Source organism: Cetorhinus maximus, chromosome 14 (genome assembly GCF_964194155.1).
Source record: "Cetorhinus maximus chromosome 14, sCetMax3.hap1.1, whole genome shotgun sequence".
Taxonomy (NCBI): domain Eukaryota; kingdom Metazoa; phylum Chordata; class Chondrichthyes; order Lamniformes; family Cetorhinidae; genus Cetorhinus; species Cetorhinus maximus.
Genome location: NC_135892.1, coordinates 17,395,787 through 17,415,355, shown reverse-complemented (window position 1 = coordinate 17,415,355; position 19,569 = coordinate 17,395,787). Strand labels below are relative to the sequence as shown.

The 19,569-nt window shown below is 44.2% G+C and overlaps 1 protein-coding gene across 1 annotated transcript in view; it reads right to left on the bottom strand.

Moving 5' to 3' along the window:
• syne1b (spectrin repeat containing, nuclear envelope 1b) overlaps positions 1-19,569 on the bottom strand; it is a 447,660-nt gene that overhangs the window by 369,058 nt on the left and 59,033 nt on the right. The window contains exons 17-25 of the mRNA XM_078556589.1: positions 18,373-18,537; positions 17,363-17,515; positions 15,541-15,684; positions 12,996-13,169; positions 12,743-12,901; positions 10,458-10,622; positions 8,480-8,614; positions 5,363-5,521; positions 481-698 (exon numbers count right to left, since the gene is read on the bottom strand). Of these exons, the coding sequence (XP_078412715.1) occupies positions 481-698; positions 5,363-5,521; positions 8,480-8,614; positions 10,458-10,622; positions 12,743-12,901; positions 12,996-13,169; positions 15,541-15,684; positions 17,363-17,515; positions 18,373-18,537 (1,472 nt within the window). The remainder of the gene's footprint in view (positions 1-480; positions 699-5,362; positions 5,522-8,479; positions 8,615-10,457; positions 10,623-12,742; positions 12,902-12,995; positions 13,170-15,540; positions 15,685-17,362; positions 17,516-18,372; positions 18,538-19,569) is intronic.

Here is a 19,569-nt window from a genome sequence, read left to right as displayed (position 1 = left end):
CAATAGATGATTATTTAAATAGAAACAATGTGCAGGGCTATGGGGAAAAGGCAGGAGCTCGGCACTGAGTCATAATGCTAATTCGGAGAGCTGGTGCAGACGTGATGGGCCAGATGGTCTTCTTCTGCACCGTAACAACTCTGTGATTAATTGGCCACTTAAGGACCTCAATAGGCCTAAGGGTGGGCAGGCTGCCTGACACCTTACCCATCCGCTGTAACATAGGGGACAGGTTGTGGGGTGAGTGGGAAGGTGGTGAGCTGGGCACTCCTTAATTCTGTCCCTCAGCTTTCAAATATGCCAGCGGCGGAGGTGGGGGAGGGGGTGGGCGGTGCATAGAACTCCACCCATGACTTATTCAGTAAGGAGGATATCCAGATAGAGTTAGATGATGCATAAATACTAGCATGAACCAGTTTGTCGAAGTGGCCTGCTCCTGTGCTATAAATTCTAGGTGATTATGTTGTGCGCTACTGTTACCTAGTCATGTACTCCTTCCACTTGTCTGGCTGATCCAATAATTTCTGATAGGTGGCGTCAATGAGTCCTTGCAAGTCTCTCAGGGTCTTTTTGTCCATTTCGTGTTTTGTCCTGATCCCTTCATACTTCCGAGTTTCCGGGAGCTTCTGGCAGAGGTCGCCAATCACCTTACCCCGCTTCCTGCACCACTCGAACTTTCCTGTCTCCGAGAAAAATTCCTGAAAGAAATCAGTGGTTGATCAGTCTGATTAGTTGGGTTTGGTAAGAGGCTGAATGCGCTGCGAGAGGGTTTTCAAACCTGGCCGTCCACCCAGAACTCAATCTGGATATTCTGAGGCACCTCCCCAAAACCTCTCCGCCACTTACACGGCACAAGACAGGAGTGTGATGGAATGCTCTCCACCCGCCTAGATGGATGCAACTTCAACAACACTCAAGAAGCTCGACCAAATGAGCTTAGTGTGGCCACTGATGGGCATTTTTATTTATTTGCTCATGGGATGTGGGCATTGCTGGAAAGGCCAACATTTGTTGCCCACAACCTTGAGTACAGTTAAGAGTCAGCCACACTGCTGTGGGTCCGGAATCACTTGTAGGCCACGCCAGGTAAGGATGACAGGTATCCTTCCCCTAGAGAACCAGATGGGTTTTTACAACAATTACATACAAACATACGAAATAGGAGCAGAAGTAGGCCATTCGGCCCCTCGAGCCTGGTCCACCATTCATTAAGATCATGGCTGATCTGTTTGTGCTTCAAATTCCACATTCCTATCTACCCCCAATAACCTTAGATTCTTGTTAGGCAAGGGAATCAGTACACCTCCACCTTTAAAATATTCAATGACCCCGCGTCCACCGCCTTCTAAGGCAGAGAGTTCCAAAATCGCACAGCCCCCTGAAAGAAGAAATTCTCATCTCAGTCCTAAAAGGGCCACATCTAATTTTAAAACAGTGCCTCCTAGTTCTGGACATGAGGAAACATCCTTTCCACGTCCACATTGTCAATACCGTTCAGGATCTTATATACTTCAATCAAGTCACCCCTCACTCTTCTAAACTCCAGTGGAAACAAGCCCAGTCTGTCCAATCTTTTCTCATAAGACAACCTGCTCATTCCAAGTATCAACCGAGTAAACCTCCTATGAACAACCTCCAAAACATTTACATCCTTCTTTCAATAAGGAGACCAAAACTGCACACAGTATTTGAGATGTGGTCTCACCAGTGCCCTGTGCAACTGAAGCATACCATCCTTACTTTTAGGTTCAATTCCTCTCGTAATAAAGGATAGCATTCCATTAGCCTTCTTAATTACTTGCTGTACCTGCATACTAACTTTTTGTGACTCATGCACTAGAACACCTAGATCCCTCTGCAGCTCGGAATTCTGCAGCTGTTCTCTGTTTAAGTAATACTCTGCTTTTTTTATTCTTCTGGCCAAAGTGAACAATTTCATATTTTCCCACATTATACTCCATCTGCCAGATTTTTGTCCACTTACTCAACCTATCTATAACTGCCCGCGACCTCCTGATGTCCTCTTCACAACATACTTTCCTACCTATCTTTGTGTCATCTGCAAGTTTAGCTATCATGCTTTCACGGCCCTCATCTTAGTTATGGTCATTTCATGGGCACCATTTCAATTCAAGATTTGTTTTAATTGAATTTATCACTTGAACTTAAACTCCACCAGCAGCCATGGTGGGATTTCTGCCCATGTCCCAGAGCATTAGTCTGGGCGTCTGGATTATTGGGCCAGTGTCATTACCACTACACCACAACCTCCCCATAAAGAAGAATACCGGATGGGGAGCCACACGCATTGACTGGGGAATAGAGTGGACTGGAGAAGCCTTGGAGAAAGGCATTGAAAAATATACTCGATAATCAAAAAGGAGTATCCTAGATTTGGCAGTAAGTTAGAGATAAACATTTGGGTGGTTCAGGCGATAGAGATTTCTGTGCTACTGAATGAGCAAGCATGGAAGCATCTCTCATTCTACATTAGGGTGAAGTCGGCAGGGGTGACCGGTGTTGTAGAAAAAAATATTAGATACTGATGAAGTGCAAAAGAAAAAGTTAGCTTTCTCCCAGCATATTATAAGGACAGGTCAAAGATGTAAATGAGGATTAATCATAGTACTGGTTGGTTGCTTGGGAGGCAGAAAAATGGTCGGGGACTCAATTGAGAATTAAAAATACAGGACAACAAGGCATTCAGTTTAAATCGGGACAGACAAATATGACAAAGGGACTGTCCCTAAATGCGCTTGAACATGGCACCCAGTGCCACACAAAATGGCTGGCAGTGTAACACATAACTTGATGGTGTCACAGCTGTGGGTAGTGCAACTTGGGGTAAATTCAGTGCTCCCAGCAGTGACAGGACAATAGGCTGTTGCACTAATTCTCCAAGCAACATCCCTCCAGTCAACCCGAGACTGGTGTTGTCCCTTAGCCACAAGAAATGCGAGCTTTTGAATGCAATGGCATGCAAAATATGCCTAAAATCCATGAGCCATCAGACAAAATGAAACCACTTAACCTATATAATTTGACATGTAAGTGGCAAACAAGTTTCAATATAGATAAGTGAGGGCTGATGCATTTTGGTGGGAAGATAATGGAAGCCACGCAATCCATGGAAAATAAGGGTCTAAATGGGGTACAGGAGCAGAGAGATCAAGGGGATAGAGACTCACTAATGATTAAAGGTAGCAATAAAAGCAGAAGGTTCTGGAAAAACTCAGCAGGTCTGGCAACACCTGTGGAGAGAGAAACAGACCTATTGTTTCAAATCTAACATGACTCTTCTTTGGAGGAAGAATAATCATATTGGACTCGAAACTTTAACTCTGTTTCTCTCTCCACAGATGCTGCCAGACCGATTTTCCAGAACTTTCTGCTTTTACTTCAGATCTCCTGCATCTGCAATATTTTGATTTTATTAAAAGCAGCAATGCAGGCCAACAAGGCCATAAAAAGTACAAACAAAGAACTGGGGCTCATTCCTAAAGAGAGATTAGGTTAAATTTAAATAGAACCTTGGTCAAATCACACTTGTGTGTGCAATTCTGGTCTCCATATTATAAAAAGGATATTGAGGCACTGGAGAAATTGCAAAGGAGATTTGCAAGGATAATACAAGAGCAGGGGTCTTTTATCTAGAAGAGGGACAATTGAGAAGTAGTCTGATAAAATTCTTTAATATTATGAAGGAGTTTGACAGTGTAGACATAATGAAGGTGAGGGACTTCAAAATTAAGGGGCAAAAATATAAGATCGTCACTAATAAATTCAATAAGGAATTCAGGAGAAAATTCCTTACCCAGACAATGGTTAGAATATGAAACCCACTACCACATGGAGAGGCTGAGGAAAAACAGGATAGATGAATTTAAGGGGAAGCTAGGTAAACTCATGAGGAAGAATGGAATAAAAGAAAATGTTGATAGCATTAGATGAAGTAAGGTGGGAGGAGGCTTATTAGAGTTGCCAGCCCTCCCAGATTGCCCTGGAGGAATTAAAAATGAACTTCCAGGACACCACTGGGAACGAAACACAGAGGAAAATCACAGGGGCATTAAAAATTGTGTTTAGGGTTTTTAATTTAGTTCATTAGTTACAAAAATATCAAACATGGGGGAAAAAGGCTATTTGACTGAGAGTCCAGAATCAACCAATCAGGTCAAGAAGAATCTGTTCACTTTCCTATTGGTGGTAGAAGATGGGGCGCCACAAGTATGGGTGACCAATGGCAGGAGTATGGGGGTGGGGCGTTTGAAGACAGGAGGTCATGTGATGACATCTTCAGGAATATGTCCAACTCATGTTGCCAATCCTCTGGCACACTCATGTGGAGCATAGACACAAGCAGAGAGCCATTGGACCAAATAGCCTGTTTATGTAATTTCATTAAACTCTATGCTATATTATGTCATTTTTATTGTTGTTTCAATGTACTGTCTTTCAAAACTTTAGGTTTCTTTCTTACTATCTTCTCGAGATCTCGAGATCCTAATTCAATTTTTGCAGCGTATGATAATGAACCAGTCCATGTCCATGTGCAGCAAGACCAGACCAACATTCAAGATTGGACTGGTAAGAGGCAAGTAAATTTGTGCCACACAAGTGCCAGGCAATGATCATCTCTAACAAGAGAGAATCCCACCATCTCCCCTTGAAGTTAAACAGCATTACCATCACCATCTTGGAGGCTGACCAGAAACTGAACTGAACCATCCACATAAATACTGTGGCTACAAACTATCTACAAGGCATAAGTCAGGAGTGTGATGGAATAATCTCCACTTGGATGGATGAGTGCATCTCCAACAACACTAAGAACCTCGACACCATTCAAGACAATGCAGCCCTCTTGATCAGCACCCCATTCACCGCTGTAACTCACTCCCTCAACCGCCAGGGTAGAGTGGCAGCTATGTGTACCATCTACAAGATGCACTGCAGCAACTCACCAAGGCTCCTTCACAGCATCTACCAAACCTGCAGCCTCCGTCACCTACAAGGACCAGGGCAGTAGACGCTTGGGAATACCACCACCTGCAGATTCCCCTCCAAGCCACACTCCAACCTGACTTGAAAATATATCACTTTTCCTTCACTGTCACTGGGTCAAAAATCTGGACCTTCATCCTAAGAGCACTCTGGGTGTATCTACATAAGATGGAATTCAGGGGTTCAAGAAGTTGGCTCACCGCCATCTTCTCAAGGGCATTTAGGAATGGACCACAAATAATGACATTGCCAGCGACGCCCACATCCAAGAACAAATGAAGCAAAAGGAGGCAGCTCAGCTGCTAATCAGGTTATGTACAGATCAAAGCCTGCCAAGGTGACCCTTCACTGTGCTTACCTTGTGTTGTGTAATAAGCTCTTCACTGTTAGTGCTAGTTAGTAGCTTGTTCTCCCGAGTAAGTTCCAACTTACACTCCTCAACCGTTTCTATCAGTTTATTTCTTGCTGATTCAATCTGAAGACGGAGCAAATGGTAGGGAGCTTCAGCCTGAAGGTCCTGAAATGATCCAAGAAATATTATTAAAATCAAAGCCAATACTCACAGCCTGGGATCTATATATTGGTGAACATTAGGGGCTGGATTTTGTATTCCTGATGAGGGGGCGACCCGCATTGGGTGGGCATTAAAAATTCAGGGCTTCGCATGCACTTCAAAATCCACCTTAAAATACATAATCCTCTTAACTGCTCATAACCTGTGTCGCTGGCAGTTTTGATCAGCACGGGATAAGGCTGCAGGTCATGAGCCCGCAGCCAGCTGCCCTGACATTGCCAGTTCCAATGTGGAAGGGGACATTTCAGACCCCCCACAATTTTAATACTGTCAGGGGGCTTTTGAAGATGACATGCATAACACCAGCCCAGAGTTGTTCTGAACCACGGGGGATCCTAATTTGTAAACAGGAGCCATTTGACAGGTAAGTCCAAAAGGTGTTGCTAACTACACATGTCATTATGAAATGTTTTTAATACTGTGACTGATGAAAGGGCTTTGTTTTGAAACGGTAAGTGACCATCAAATTGAACAGCATTGTGAAAGTGGGAAAGTCTTCAGATGCATTAGAGTACATTATCCATTTGATTAAGTGCTATTCTACATTCTGCAATATTGAAATTCAGATTTGACTGTGTAAACTGTCCCATTTGCATTCAGGTCAATGTCAGCTCAGCCATCTGCTTGGCTATTTCAAAGCCTCGACAGATGGCTGAGCTTCTGGCTGACTTCAAAGGCTTTAATGTATTCAGCTCTGGAAGTTTTGTTTACACAGCTGTTCAATGGAATCTCATTATGAATGTTTATCTGAGTTCCAACCTTACCAATTGATCTGGCTCAGCAGAGGGTGTTGGCACAGCTGTCAAGAGGACTATAAGCTTCATCAAATTGATAATCCTCTTAACCACTCATAATGCTTTGTTTTTTAAAGTGGATTTTGAAGTATGTATGAACATACAAATTAGGAGCAGGAGTAGGTCATTCGGAACCTTAAGCCTGCTTCTCCATTCAGTAAGATCATGGCTAATTCGATTGTGGCCTCAACTCCACATTCCGCCTACCCTTAATAACATTTGACTCCCCAGTTAGTCAAGAATCTATCTACCTCTGCCTTAAAACTATTCATTGACCCTGCCTCCACCACTCTCTGGGGAAGACAGTTCCAAAGATTCACGACCCTGTGAGAGAAAAAATTTCTTCTCATCACCATCTTAAATGGGAGCCCCCTTATTTTTAAACTGTGTCCCCTGGTTCTAGTCTCTCCCACAAGGAGAAACATCCTTTCAGCATCCACCCTATCAAATCCCCTCAGGATCATATCTCTTATATGTTTCAATATTGTTTCAATAAGTACTGTCTGTTCATTTTTGGCAGTTTTATGAGCTTCGCAAGGGCTTGCCAATGTTATTGTAGGGCTCATGCATTCCGTATATAGTGGATACTGGGTGAGTGGATATGGGGGAGTGAGGGGGTACAGTATCGAGAGGGTATGCTGGTAAGGGGATGAGGGTGAGGGTTAGAGGACCTTATACCCATCTCCAGATCTGTGCTGATGTCCAAGCAAATGGAGGCATGCCTTTTAACCTGCCTGCCTCAGCATCCAACGCCCTCTGTCTCCACCTCAGGCCTGACTCCAGCCCCTCCCACCACCCTACCATGAAAATAGCATGGGCAGGTTTTGCCGGTCAGGAGGTGGGATTGCGATGTCAGGAAATCTACCAACTCCCAATTCCTGCCTCCAAAATGAAAATCTGGCCCTAGGCCTCAGAATTTGTACGCTGAGGGACACCAGGCTTTAGGCCCACATTGGTTCGACATCCAGGGTGACAGTAGGCCTTACTGCACATTGGATTGGTAAACTGAGGGACACTAGGACTGAAACTTAGGACTCCTTCAGCATGTCAGTAGTGGTATAATACAAAAGCCTTTTTATACTTCACTCACTAACCTCGTGCCCCCAGCTCTATTACCACGCTTACTGCATGTGTACATTGACAAAAAAAAAGGGAGCCTAATGGAATGCTGGTCTTTATTTCAAGGAGGATGGAACACAAAGGGGAGGTAAATGATGCTTCAGCTGTTTGGAGCCTTGGTCAGATTCAATCTGGAGCATAGTGTTGACCTCTGGGCAATACTCAGATATATTGGTTTGGAGGGAGTGTGACACAAATTCACCACATGATATCAGGGCTTGAAGAGTTAAATTACGAGGCCAGGTTCCATAGGCTAGGCTTGTATTCCCTTGAGTGGTGAAGATTAAATGGCAAACTAATTGAGATGTTTAAGATAATTAAGAAATTTAATAGGATAAATAGAGAGAAACTATTTCCTCCCATGGGGGAGTACAGAACAAATAAAATTAGAACCAGGCTGTTAAGGCGAGATGCCAGAAAGTATTTCTTTACACAAAGCATAGTGAAAGTCTGCAATGACATTACAAAGGTGACTACACTTCAAAAATACTTCACTGGCTGTAAAAGCTTTGAGATGTCCAATGGTCATGGAAGACACTATCCAAATGCGAGTCATTTTTAGTTCTGTTTCAGGAGATATTTACAAAATGTACACATTATTTGACTAAAGCTCAAGTTATTTGTTAAAGAATTTTGTTTTATGCAATAAAGGTCCCCTTTCTTGGAAATACAAATGCCATATAAATGCATTATGTAACTTTCATTTTTTCCTCTCTCTCCCCTACAAAAGCTGTGGATGCCAAGGCTGAAAAATAGAAAATTTGAAAACTGAGATCAATGGATTTTTGAACGGTAGGATATTGATGGTTAATAGACCCTGGCAGGTTAGCCATGATCTAATTGAATGGTGGAGCAGGCTTGAGGGGCTGAATGGCCGTCTCCTGTTCCTATTCTATGTAACTATGGACACCCCACCCCCACCCCCCCTCCCCCCCCACCTCCCCCTCAACCCCAGGCACCCAATACCCTGAGTTTTATTTGCACCAACCTTCCACTGCTTGTGCAGACTGCGGACAGTCTCCTGGAGGCCTTGCTGCTCCTGTTCAGGGAGAATGTCAGTCAGCTCATCACAAGCCTTCAAAAAGGCATTCAGTATTCTTTGATCCAACTGGCCGAAGAAATCCTGGAGGGAAGCAATTGAGTCTTGAATAAGAGTAATCGTCACCAATCAGCCTATGTCTCAAACTCGACATTGTAAACGTACTCACTGCCTATACCCCATGCTGTGCGCACACACAGAATCTCAATCACTTATTACTCACAAGGATAGATTTATTTTAGTGGGATAGAGCGTAACCTGACACAAGATGGACTGCAGAGGCTCACCGTCACCTTCTGAAGGACAGTAAGGGGAGAGCAACAAATGCTGCCCTTGCCAGCGATGTTCACATCACATGGAAGAATTTTAAAAAACTTGAATGTCTCTCCCTTAACAGCTGCATGAGTTTACCCAGTGACCAAGTTCGATTCTAGGCCTGCACTGAGTAAACTGACTGCAACCGGGAGGGGTGAGATGGAAGGGACACTACAAGCTGCCCTCAACAACCCTGGATGGGTTGTGTTAGGGTGGATTGGGTTCTTAGTCTCAGCTAGGGCACTAGTGGATGCTCTGCAATTCATCTCAGCATTCCACAGAATAGCAGAGAACAATAAAAAGCGGCAGGGACAGGGAGAGGCAGAGAGAGAGTGTGAGGAGGAATGAGAAAGAAAGGGTGGGCAGAATGCGAAGGAAAGAGGGGGGAATGAGAAAGACAGAGAGGGGAATGAGAAAGAAAGAAAGAATAACAGAGGCACAAAGTTTGTGTGTGACAGTGTGTGTGAGTTCATAAGTGAGTGTATGTGTGAGTGAATGAGTGTGCGTGTATCTGTAAGTGAATGAATGGGAATCCGATTGCATGACTGTGACAGAGTGAGACGGAGTCTGTGTGAGTGTGTGGCTGAATGAGTGCGTGTGTGTATAAGTCTGCATCTATGAGTAAACGATTGAGAATTGCAGTGCATGTGTGTTTGTCCATAACAAAAAATGAGAGTGAATCTTCGTGAATGTGGGTGTGAATGAGTGAGCGCGTGTATATGTGAGTGCGTGTATATGTTTAAGTGAGTGAGTTGGAATGTGAATGAGTGAGCATGTGACAGAGTGAAGCGAATGCGTGTGTGTGTGTGTGTGTGTATCCGACAGCAAATAAAAACACGAGCCGCTTTGATGGACTAAATAACCTTTTACCATTCCGTTTTTAGGGTTTTGAGCATTATTGCAATCAGTATCTATATCCAGTTAATGGTTTTGTGCAACAGTTTAACTAACATTTGTAGAATGGTTACTCAACAACAAGTCCCTGCCTAGCTGTCATGGTCAGAGATAAGCATTATCACTAGCTCTGCTGCCAACCAGAGATTAACAGATCTTTTCAATTGTTGATGCCATGTCCTCGGTAATTAATAACTAAGCCAAACCTGCTTTACGAGTCCGATTACCACCACACAGAACAGGAAGAGATGGGTAAGTCTGTGCATTGTTGGATAAATTTTCCATTTGGGAAATTCCCCACGGAGAGTCTCGTCTACCAGAAGCGTACATAGATAACCGAGCAAGAACTCAAACTATTATTCGACAAAACAAATCACGGGTCCGGTGTCCACAAACTCTTGATGTGGGTTCCCGATGGTTCAGCTCCATGCAGGGGGTGGGGTCACAGTGGGAAAAGTTAGCCCTGATCTTGAAAGCAAAATATTGTGAATGCTGGAAATCTAGCAAAAAGTGCATGAAACATTCTGCAAATCAGGCAGCATTATGAGGAAAAAGGAATGTAAGGTTGGCATTCCAGGTCAACGGCCCTCTGTCACAATGCTCTCTCACAGCTTCAAGGTGCTTGAGCACACTCTGTCTCAGTCAGGGAATCAGGCAGTGAAGGGGCCAGAGAGGACCACCCGTAAAGTCAGCTTCACTCAAGTTCCCTTGCTCTCACCGTGTGTCTTGGCAAAAGCCGCTCGGGGTTCCCCTCCTCTATCATGGCTGTCTGGGCCGACTGCAGGGTCACTTCCAGCTCCTTCCTGCAATCCTCGAATCTCTTCAGCAGACTGCTGTTTGTCTCCATACACTTCCTCCACTCTGCCCCCTGCTTCACCATGTCCTGTAGGAAAACAGCGTGCAAGATGAAGGTTAATGAAGAACAGAAAAAAGAACTTGCATTGCCCTAGCTCCTTTCATGATCACAGGGTGTCGCAAAGTGTTTTAGCGCCAGTGAGATACTTTTGAAGTGTAGTCACTGTTGGGATGTAGGAAAGGTGGCAACCAATTTGCGCACAGCAAGCTCCCACAAATGGCAAAGTGATAATCACCAGGTCATCTGTTTCAGACCTTGGCTGACAAACAAATATTGGCCAGGACATTAGGAGAATTCCCCATATCTTCTTTCAATAGAGTCATGTGATTTTATACATCCATCTGCCATTCTATTGGCTGTGGAGGCTCGATCATTGAGCATGTTCAAGGCAGAGGTGGATAGATTTCCAGTTATTAAAGATATCAAGGGATATGGGGATAGTGCAGGAGAATGGTGTTGAGGTAGGAGATCAGCCATGATCTAGTTGAATGATGGAGCAGGCTCAAGGGGCCAAATGGCCTACTCCTGCTCCTGTTTCCTATGTTCCTATGAAGCATCTTGGGATGTTCTGAGGTTGTGAATGACTCTGGGTAATACAAGCTCTTTCATTCTAAACAGTAATGAAACAAACAGCCAGATAACCTGTTTTACACACTGGTTGACTGATTAACGGGAGCAAGGACATTGCTGTTCTCCTTCCAACAGTGTCAGGGGTCTTTTACACCCACCTGAGAGTCTCGGTTTAACATCTGAAGACTGCACCTCTGACAGTGCAGCACTACCTCAGCACTGCAGTGGAACGTCGGCACGGATTTTGTATTCAATTCTCTGGATTAACTCAAAATGGCTGCTGCTCTGCAGGTGTTGGAAGGAAGTTGCTTTAGGGTTGTGCCCTTCCGGGGGACCCTCACCCAATGGGATAGCACATGGGAAACTGTAGAGGACATGTGTGATTTTGTAATGTGGACACAACTCCTGGCCACCAGCAGGTGATGCGTCGCTTTTAAAATTCTCACCCTTATGTTCAAATCCCTCTATGGCCTTGTTCCCCCCTCTCTCTTTGCAGCCTCCTCCAGCTCTACAATCCTCCAAAATAACTAGATTCCTCCAATTCTGGTCTCTTGAGCATCGCCGATTTTAGCTGCTCCACCATCAAAGCCCTAAGATCTGGAAGTCCCTCTCTAAACCTACTCCACCCCTCTCTCTCTCTCTCTCTCTTTCCTCCCTTAAGACAATCCTTAAAACCTACCTCTTTGACCAAGAATTTGGTCAGCCTCCGCACTGTTTCCTTATGTGGCTCAGTGTCAAATATTCCCAATCGTGCACGTGAAACGCTTTGGGACATTTTACATTTCCTTTTTAACCACATATAAAATCAAGTTGTCATTGTAAGTGTCACCGTGGTAAGCCTTGCCTATCTGTGTGGCCTTCTATCCTAGTCTATCCCACCTCACGCCCGGAGCAAATTCTCCCACTCAGCCATCTCACCATCCGCCAAGAGAACAGGGCAGTGGGATTAGTTTTAGACTGATAGGGGGGGCTATGATGAGAGAATGGGACAGTGGGACTAATTTGATAGTTTGAACAAAGAGCTGGCACAGACACAATGGAACGAATGGCCTCCTTCTGAGCTATAATTTTTTTAATTCTTTCTGGGATGTGGGCGTCACTGGCAAGGCCAGCATTTGTTGCCCACTCTAATTTTCTCGCTGGGCCATTGCAGAGGGCAGTTAAGAGTCAACCACATTGCTGTGAACCTGGAGTCACATGTAAGGATGGCAGATTTCTTTCCTTAAAGGACATTAGTGAACCAGGTAGGGTGTAACAACAATCAATGATAGTTTCATGGTCACCATTACTGAGACTAGCTTTATATTCCAGATTTATTAACTGATTTCAAATTCCACCAGCTGCCATAGTGGGATTTGAATGCATGTTCCCAGAGCATTAGCCTGGGTCTCTGGGTTACTAGTCCAGTGACATTAACACCATCTCCCCAGACAGTGCACGGTGCTAGAATCCTAATACTGCAGGAATTCGCTTTCATGGTGAGTAAAATTGTCTAAACACACGCTCGCTCTGTGGCACTCTGTGCAGCGTCGATGAAGATTTGAACACGGGTCGGGGTAGCGGCAATGGAGATCCACCTGGAGTGTTGCTTGAATCTGAAGGAGCTTCTTCTGGAGGACAGAGGAATCCAGGTGTCTCAGCACTTTGCTGCAAGTCAGCAGTTTCTGAACTGTCTGCATATCCCTCTCTGCTGCAGCCACCGCCCTCCTGCATTTGTCTTGGCACGCTGTCAGTTCCTATGGTGGGTGGGGGGGAATAAAAGGAGCAGAGGTTTTAGTTCCGAGATGCTGTCATCAAACTCTGCTGCACAGAAGCATGATCTTTGCCAACCTGGTGTCTCATCCTGAAACTGTCCACGGAGTGACTCTCCGCTTCCCCGGGCGAGGTGATCTGATTGGCCCTGTTCAGCGATTCAAAGAATTCCGTGATGTCTTTCTCCAGCTCGTCCAGCGGAGTCAGCAGCTGCTGGGCTTCCAGGAGCAAACCCTGGCAACGCTCTCGAACCTGTACAAAACACAGCAGAGCAGGCAGGGATCAAGTACAGACATCAGCCAGGCAAATCAGAGTGGACCTTAATGAAAAATCAAGCAGCTTACGGGACACTTCTATTGGTACAGTGAGTTTGAGCACTGTCCTTTCACATCTCCGATCTAGCGTTTGAAACACGCCCCAAAGTCACAGGCTAACAACCTCTCCCCTCTCCTTGTATCCTATTGAACGTTAATCCAAAAGCCAAATACTGCAGATGCTGTAAGTCTGAAATAAAAGGGAAAATGCTGGAAATACACCACAGGTCAGGCAGCCCCTGCGGAGAGAGAAACAGAGTTCACGTTTCAGGTCGGGATGTTTCATCTGTTTCTCTCTCCACGGAGGCTGCCAAACCTACTGAGTATTTCCAGCATTTTCCAATTTTATGTCCTATAAATGTTAGTTTGGAGATCAGTATAGACTTTGCCACTTCCGACTCTCAAGGTTGTGGACTTGAGCCCCACTCTAGGGACTCAAACATGTAATGTAGGCTGGCACTCAAGTGCAGTAATGAGGGAGTACTACACTGTTGGAGGGTCAGTACTGAAACTGTGTTGCACTGTCTGAGGCGCAGTACCAAGGGAATACTGTCAGACCAGCAGTACTGAGGGAGTGCTCCACTGTCTGAAGGGCAGTACAGAGGGAGTGCTGCACTGCCTGAGAGGCAGTATTGAAGGAGTGCTGCACTGTCTGGGACAGTAGTGAAGGAATGCTGCAAAGTTGGAGCAGCAGTACTCAGGAAGTGCTGCACTGTCAGAGAGTCATTACTTCTACACTGTTAGAGGGTCAGGGTCAGTACTGAAGGAGTGCTGCACTGTCAGGGCACAGTACTGAGAGATCACTGCACTTTCAGAGTGTCATTACTGAGGAAGCGCTGCACTGTCAGAGGATCAGTACTGAAGGCGCACTGCACAATCAGAGGGGCACTACTGAATGAGTGCTACACTGTCAAAGATTGGTACCGAGGGATGTTGTGCCTCAGGTGAGATAAAATGGGGGTCCCATCTCCTAGTTCATGGCACTATTTGAAGAAGACCTTCTCCTGGAATATTTAACCCTCAACTGAAGACAGAGTAACAACGCATTTGCCGTTTGTGGGAGCTGAATGCTGCACTGCCCTGCAAACGAGTGACTATACAGGTGCAGTACCTCAAATCCAGTACCCTCGGGATGAAGGCAGTGCCGGATTTCGGATGCAGCCAGGTTTCGGTTCGGGGAGTTCGGGTCAAGCCGGGTCGAGGATCGCTCGGAATGCGGCGTTCGAAGCCGATAACTAGTAGGAGGGGGCCACACTGCACCAATGCATCTAGCTAAATTATCCAGGTACATTTTTTAAAAATTTTACTCAATTAAAATTGATGCATGGAAAACATTGTAAAAATGTTCGGTTTTCAGACACCACTGGTTTCTGGGTAGCCAGATGTGAGGTACTCCACCTGTACTTCAAAAGTAATTCAATGGCTCTGGAATGTCTCGGTGTTGTGAAAGGCAGGATTCTCATTCAACCCCCACTGGTGCTTCACACTGTTTAACCCCGTCTTGATAAACACAAAATAAAAACCTCACAGAAAAGGTTTTTTTTAAATCATGGAGTTTGAAAACAAGTGAGGAAATGAAAAAAAATTCGCAGCTTGAAAATAAAAGTGGTAAAAAAAAGCTTTTACAATGTGAAATATCTCTAAACGCGAGGATAAATCCATCAGCCCCGAGCAAGCGTGGGGCTCGGAGGTGACCGTTGAGCTGGGTTTCAGATCCAGGCTCCATCTGATTGCAACTCCCCGCTTGGAATGTGGGTTTGACGAATTTATCCAGTAGCCCCTTATTGAATAACGCTGATCTGTATAAGTTGTGTTAAATCGTTGCCCCGTCTTGATAAACACAAAAGAAAAACTCACAGAAAAATGTTTTTTAAATCATGGAGTTTGAAAACAAGTGAGGAAATTTTAAAAATCCACAGCTTGAAAATAAAAGTGGTCAAGTGGCAAAAAAAGCTTTTACCATGTGAAATATCTCTAAATGCAAGGATAAATCCATCAACCCCGAGCAGGGTTGGGGCTTGGACTGGGTTTCAGATCCAGGCTCCATCTGATTGCAACTCTCCGCTTGGAATGTGGGTTTGATGAATTTTCCTAAATTTTCTACAGCTCTGAAAAGGGGAGGGGGGGGAGCGGTGTGTAATGATGTGGGGAGGGGGCGGGGGAGTGGCAGGACGTGAATCGCTCCTTAGGAGAGCCAGCACGGGCACAATGGGCCAAATGGCCTTCTTCTGTGTAACGATTCTGCTGTAACAATTCTATGGTGATTACAACTCAGGGTTCTGACCTCTCGTTCAGAGGCCGATTCTTACTTTTATCAGCTGGTCCTTAACAGTCGACATTGTGGCCAGCGTCTGTGTTACTTCATCCTGGGGTGTGTCTTTTGTTAACTGTTGAGCTGTCTTGGAGACCAGTTTGTACTGAGCTTCCATTATTGGCACTTTTTGCTTTATAACCTGCAAAGCACACCAGAAACACAAACAACAGCTCGTGATAATCCAACAAGGTCAGCCAGCAAACAGCTCTTTGAAACTAAAATCAATGAAGCAAGGCCTTTTACAGAGCCCAGCTGTTGTGCTTCAGTTTACTGTACACTACAGCGGTGTCAATGTTACTATCACTTATATAAGGTCTTCATATCCACGCATCAACATTAGAAACCCAAGCCATCACTGTGGACTTGCATTGAACAGGCACCCAGTCTGTCAGCACTGATATTTTATGCATCTGTACAAAAAATCCTCTCTCTGTACAATACCATAGGAGTTAAATTTATGAGCACCATTTGCTCTTATGCTTTTAAGGAATGTTCTTCTTCAATTTCTTTTTACCTACTACTTGCAACCTTTCACGCAAAATAAAATTGCATCCAACAATTACCTCAGCATAAAGTTGCTTCTCCCACTTTAGTTTTCACTACATTCCGCCCTGACAAATCTCCTACAACTAATCCTCCACTCACCATGCATGTTAGGTTTTCAGCAGGGGCCTGCCCGGGTGTAACACTGGTGTCGCGGAATCGCCCAACAGGCAACTGAAATGCAGCTTTATACCCACGTGTCAAGTCAAAAACCTGCCCCACTCTCTCGACCTGTACAGTGTTATGACCACAGCAGATGTTACTGCTGAGCAAGCCAGATCCCAGAGGAAAACCTGTCGTACTGATCATAAACGTTTGTTTTTGTATTTTGAAAATGAGGAGGAAGAGCTACTGACCCCAAAAATCATAGAACTCCAGTAGCACCTTTAGAACTTTAAAAATTAAAAGGTTTGTTAAAAAGAATATAAAACGTAAGCACATAAGATTAAAGTTACGCAGTTAAAACAGTCTCAGAGAGCAACCTCCAAAAAACCCACCTGGTCAAAAATACACAAGTAAACTATCTTCTTGGCAACAACTCCCTTATAGATTTCAACTATAAAATCCAGTAATATTACCCAGAGCAAATAATTGTCACTTTAATAAAGGTATACCACATGACTCCTCAAACACTTCCACTCTGATGTGGAAATCCAAAAAGAAGGTTCAGAAATAAACTGCTTTCTGAGAATAAAGACTTTTCTGGCTTGAAAACTGGGTGACTGCTTCAAATTCAAAACTTTCACACCTTGCCATCCCACAGGTTTGGTCTTCAAGGCATTTCCCCATACAGCCACATCAAGTAAGCTAAACATCTTTCCTTAAATGTCTTTTTTCCCTTTCATCTCTAATTCCATTGTCCTCAAACACCTCTTTGAACTCAACTTTTCCAAATATAAAGTCTGTTATGTTTTCCTATTGCCTTTCTGTTCAGGTCAGTAAAATTTAATATACCTTCCCCTGTTTACCCTTGAAACCTTTGTAAGTTGCAAAAGTTCTTTGTCACTTCTTCCCCTTGAAATTCAACAGCTGAAAAGCCAAGTCCCTACTTATCTTATAACGCAAAATTTAAATCCAACCTAATTACCTGTGACCCAAACACACCATAGCCCCTCATTACAAATGCATGAACCTAACACCTTTACCCTTTTATCTCAGTTCTCACAGACACATTATCTATATTAACCTGCCCCAGTTTAATGAATCATGGACACACACACACACACACACGCACGCACACACACACAGTCCATCATCACAACAGAGTCTGGTACCTCTATATCTTGCACATAGGTCTTGACGTTGAGGAAAGACACATCCACGGGGGCATTTTGTTTCTCATTCGCTGTCTCCACGAAGCTCTTCAAAGCAGAGACTCCAACCAGATATTCCTTCTTCAGTTTGTCCACCTCACCTGCCCGTGCATACTACAAACAGGAACACATCATTGCATCGCTGGGACTATTGAAAGCAATCCCATCCTCAAGTAACAGGATGTAACCTCCTCGCCAGTTAGTGTGGAGGCTCCAAAGGATATTTTATAACACATCCCATTGATGTGCAAATACTCAGAAATAATTTCTTCACACCTCACCTTTATTTAAATACAAGTTGCTGGAAGATATTAATTCCCACCCAATCATCACTGTGGATATGCAGGGTGTGAACATACAATGCAATAAAACATTAAGTTTAATGATTACTTGATGCATAATTAAACAGGGGCATCCATTAATCAGAACAAAATGGTTCCCACTAAAGTATTCTGATCAAAAAACGATACCTAATCATTTCTCAGAGCTCCTTTTGGTGGGAAGTAGATGATTTCCTCACTTGAAAACTGCCAGATTGTTGTAAAAATCTAACTGGCTTTTTTCAGGGAATGGAGCCAGCCAAGCCTCATCTGGCTTGGGCATACACGTGACCCCAGTCCAGCACAACGAGCTTGGCTTTTAATGTGATCTGAAGTGACCCAGCAAGCCACTCAATTGGGAAAGGAAACACAGTCACAAGAAGGACAACCACCATGGATCTTCTCAGGGCAACTGAGAATAAGGGAACAATTGCTGGCCTTCCCAGCAACAGCCACAAAAAAATAATGGTGGCCTCTCTTCTCTTTGCATAGCAGCTGAGCATAAGTCCTAATAACGGGCAAGTTGCTCCTGTCAGCAGTGCTGTGCGCTTTCCTCAGCGCTTATCCAGGGCACTGGGCACTGCTGGCCTCCAGGATTCTCTATGATATTCAATCCTAAAAGAAGGAACAGTTGGACCCAGGACAACCTACGTGTTTCACTTTGACGAAGAGCTCCCGCCAACGTCCGTTCAGTAGGAGCAGCTGCTGTTTGAGGTCGTGAGAGACCAATTCATCGCAAGTCTCAATGAGGAAATTTCCCGCGTCGTTCATGACGGAGTGCTGTTGGATCCAGTGAGGGAGGTGTCGGAAGAAGTCCTTCAAACGCAAACATATAAGCCATGTAAGAAGGGAACATTGAACGTTAAATATTAGCAATTGCTTTTGATGAGGTAATTGTGCAGCGACCTGACTTTGCCATTTATGTACAATACGGGAAACAACAGCTGGTCCAATGCATAACCTTCTTAAAGTGTCAGCTCAGTTCAAGGTGCTGGGACTTGAGAGTCAGAATGTTCCACTCCAGTGCTCGAGCCAACAACCTTAGTTTTCTGCAGCTGTACGTTACCAAGGATGTGCTGCATATTCTGCAGGTTCTGTCCGTCTGAAGAAACGCACTGAGGTTCTGTCAGTGTGATAGAAGCGGGTGTTAAAGAGCCCCAGGCACCCATTCGAAGAAAAGCAAAGAGTTCTCACCTTTGCTCAGGGTCAACATTCTTCCCTCAACTATCACCAAAAACAGATTAACTGGTCAGTCAGCAAACCCCCATTTATGGGATCTTGCTATGCATAAAATGGCATTGTATCTCCCTGCATAACAACAGTAATTGCAGTCCGAAGTCATTCCTTATCTAAAGAGCAGTGAGGTGGTTCTGAGTGATCCATATAGTGCTAGTTAAGCGTTTCCAGTTTCCTTTAATCTAGGGTCAAGTTTCCGCTTTGGGTGCAATCGCCAATTTGGGCACAAATTGTGCCGAAATTTAGGTCTATTTTTCAAAGATAAGTTATGGTGCAAATTTCAGATCTAACTCATTTGCATAAGCACAAATGTAAATCTACCATGAACCAGCATCTTGGGGCTGCTTTTTGGAATTTAATTGCTTATTTTTTCCAATAAAAATATTCCTTGGTATATTTAAGAGTGGTAACCTGGTGCAGTTTTATTAGGCTGAAATTGAGTTCATCACACAAAAGAAAATAAGCATTTTTAATAAGAAGGAGTCCCCCACCTATGAGTAACCTGATTTTAAATAAGGGAAAATGACTTTAAAAGAAAATATTTATTAGCTTCACTAGTGCATACTAACCAATTTCTTAAGGAAGTAGATATTTTTTAATATTCAGAAACTT